Source organism: Cibotium barometz, chromosome 2, assembly GCF_041138505.1.
Source record: "Cibotium barometz isolate CiBa-2024 chromosome 2, ASM4113850v1, whole genome shotgun sequence".
Lineage (NCBI taxonomy): Eukaryota > Viridiplantae > Streptophyta > Polypodiopsida > Cyatheales > Cibotiaceae > Cibotium > Cibotium barometz.
The window spans coordinates 11,427,292-11,429,138 of NC_141047.1; the positions used below are offsets into that span (position 1 = coordinate 11,427,292).

At 50.4% G+C, this 1,847-nt stretch overlaps 1 protein-coding gene across 1 annotated transcript; it reads right to left on the bottom strand.

Moving 5' to 3' along the window:
• Positions 1–340: 340 nt before the first annotated feature.
• On the bottom strand, positions 341–1,530 carry LOC147640639 (glyoxylase I 4-like). The gene is made up of 3 exons (XM_086808596.1): positions 1,273–1,530; positions 1,011–1,116; positions 341–892 (listed from the first exon to the last, which is right to left on the bottom strand). The coding sequence occupies exons 1-3, from the start codon at positions 1,416–1,418 to the stop codon at positions 593–595; spliced, it is 552 nt and encodes a 183-aa protein (XP_086664722.1). The 5' UTR covers positions 1,419–1,530; the 3' UTR covers positions 341–592.
• Positions 1,531–1,847: the final 317 nt, after the last annotated feature.

The following is a 1,847-nucleotide window of genomic DNA, read 5'->3' on the forward strand; positions in this document are numbered from 1 at the left end:
ATTGGGTTACAAGAGGTCCACGTATATACCAAGCCAGTGATGAGTGGAGGGCAGGGCGCACTAGAGAACGTCTCTCTATCTCTGTCTGATAGCCGATATAAGAGCTCTCTCTCTCTCTCTCTCTCTCTCTCTCTCTCGATCCCCCCCCCTCTCTCTCTCTCTCTCGGCCGGGGGAGCCGGGCGGCCGGGCGGCCGGGAATCAAGCGCAGTTCGCTCAAACCTTACATCAATCATTAGAGGTTCTGAGGTTGGACTCCGCAGTGTAAATTTATGAACTTAAATGGATTATTAATCAAACGAGATGCTGGGTTAGCGAGGGATTTTTAAATGACACCTTGTTGCACGGATGTGCGCCGTTAGAATTCTGGCAGGTGTTTGGTGCGTACGCCAGAAATTTCGGAGTCTTGAAGACGCACAGACTCTACAGTGACTACACATCGTGCACGTGGATTTGCTGTAAATGAGAATTATGGATCTTTGAAACCACACTTAGTTCATGCTAATCAGAGTTAAAAAAGCAAATCCTATGTATTGAGGGGAACGTTTGAAGCATCCCCCGTTATTTAATCCAGCACGTAAGAAAATGCAGTGCTCAGATGTTTTCACGAAGCTCAGCCAGCGCGCCGTCGAGGGTCGACAACGTCGGGCGTCGGGCGTACTGCTGGGAGCACTTGGAGCTGGCCATGGAGCACAGGGCGTGAGCGGATGGCGATGATTTGAGCGGCACAAGCGGCAAGTTGTCGCACGTGCAGACCTCGATCATGAAGCCGTCGGGGTCGTGGAAGAAGATCTGGTCCACCAGGATGCCCGCTTCCTCCACCTGCACCCGCATGTGCCGCACTCCCAGCTCCCTCAGCCGCTCCTCCACCTCCCCGATGTCCTGGCATCCCGTCTGCACCACCCCCACCACCATTAATTCATCAACCACCACAACTATCCATCAAGAAATTATTATTATTGCCACGAGTACATCGAATGTTAAAGTTCAAATGGTAGCATGCAATTCTTACTTGGAATGACATGTGATTATCTTTGGGATTAATCTTCGTCTTCTTGGGCAGCTCACAAGGATTGGGATCTTGAATCAAGTGGATTCCCATGCCATAGTTGAAAAGCCTGCACAACATTCATTTGCTCACAAACCACCCACGACATCAACAATTTGCTCACAAACCACCCAAAGTGATACATATAACGTATCAATCAAAGCATCGGAACCCAAAAGTGGCAATGCAAAATTAATGCTCTCCTAGAAAACATCACACGTCTTACCATGCTCCATCAAAGTCGAAGGAGCCGGGTCTCTTGATGGGGACAAAGCCTAGCACGCCTTCATAGAAGGCAACGGACCTCTCAACGGAGGAGCAGAGCAAGGAGAAGTGGTTGATAGAGGAGATGGGCAAGGGCTGGTTGGCCATATGGATTTGATAGGAGGAGGATTAGCGTATGGATGTCTGGGACAATCCGCAGGTATCAAACCAGTAGCGCACCCTTTGCAAGTAGGAGACAATCAAAGACCTCCCAGCAGCCAGTGCATATGGGCAGCTAGGATTTTTCACCAGGAATCCCCGACATGCCACGTTGGCCTATGAGCTGTCCAGTCTATCACGTGCAACTTGTAAGGCCCCTCCATACCTCTAAATCTAGGAACACATGGCCCTCCTCTACACCGTGGCCCCACCACCCTACTTCTAAGAGGAAAACCTTTGGGTGAAACCCGACTTTCCACTCACGAGACGAGAAGATAAGTGTGACAGCACTATGATGGCACGCGCAATATCCGAATGTGTTTTGACCAGGCACACTCTTTGCGCATCCAGGCTTACGTGCACCTTTGCCCTTCGGGT

Coding starts and splice junctions, on each gene's coding strand:
- LOC147640639 (XM_086808596.1), bottom strand. CDS start 1,418: ATGGCCAACCAGCCCTTGCCCATCTCCTCTATCAACCACTTCTCCTTG. Junction 1,117..1,272: donor TTCGACTTTGATGGAGCATG/GTAAGACGTGTG, acceptor AATGTTGTGCAG/GCTTTTCAACTATGGCATGG. Junction 893..1,010: donor ATAATCACATGTCATTCCAA/GTAAGAATTGCA, acceptor GGGGTGGTGCAG/ACGGGATGCCAGGACATCGG.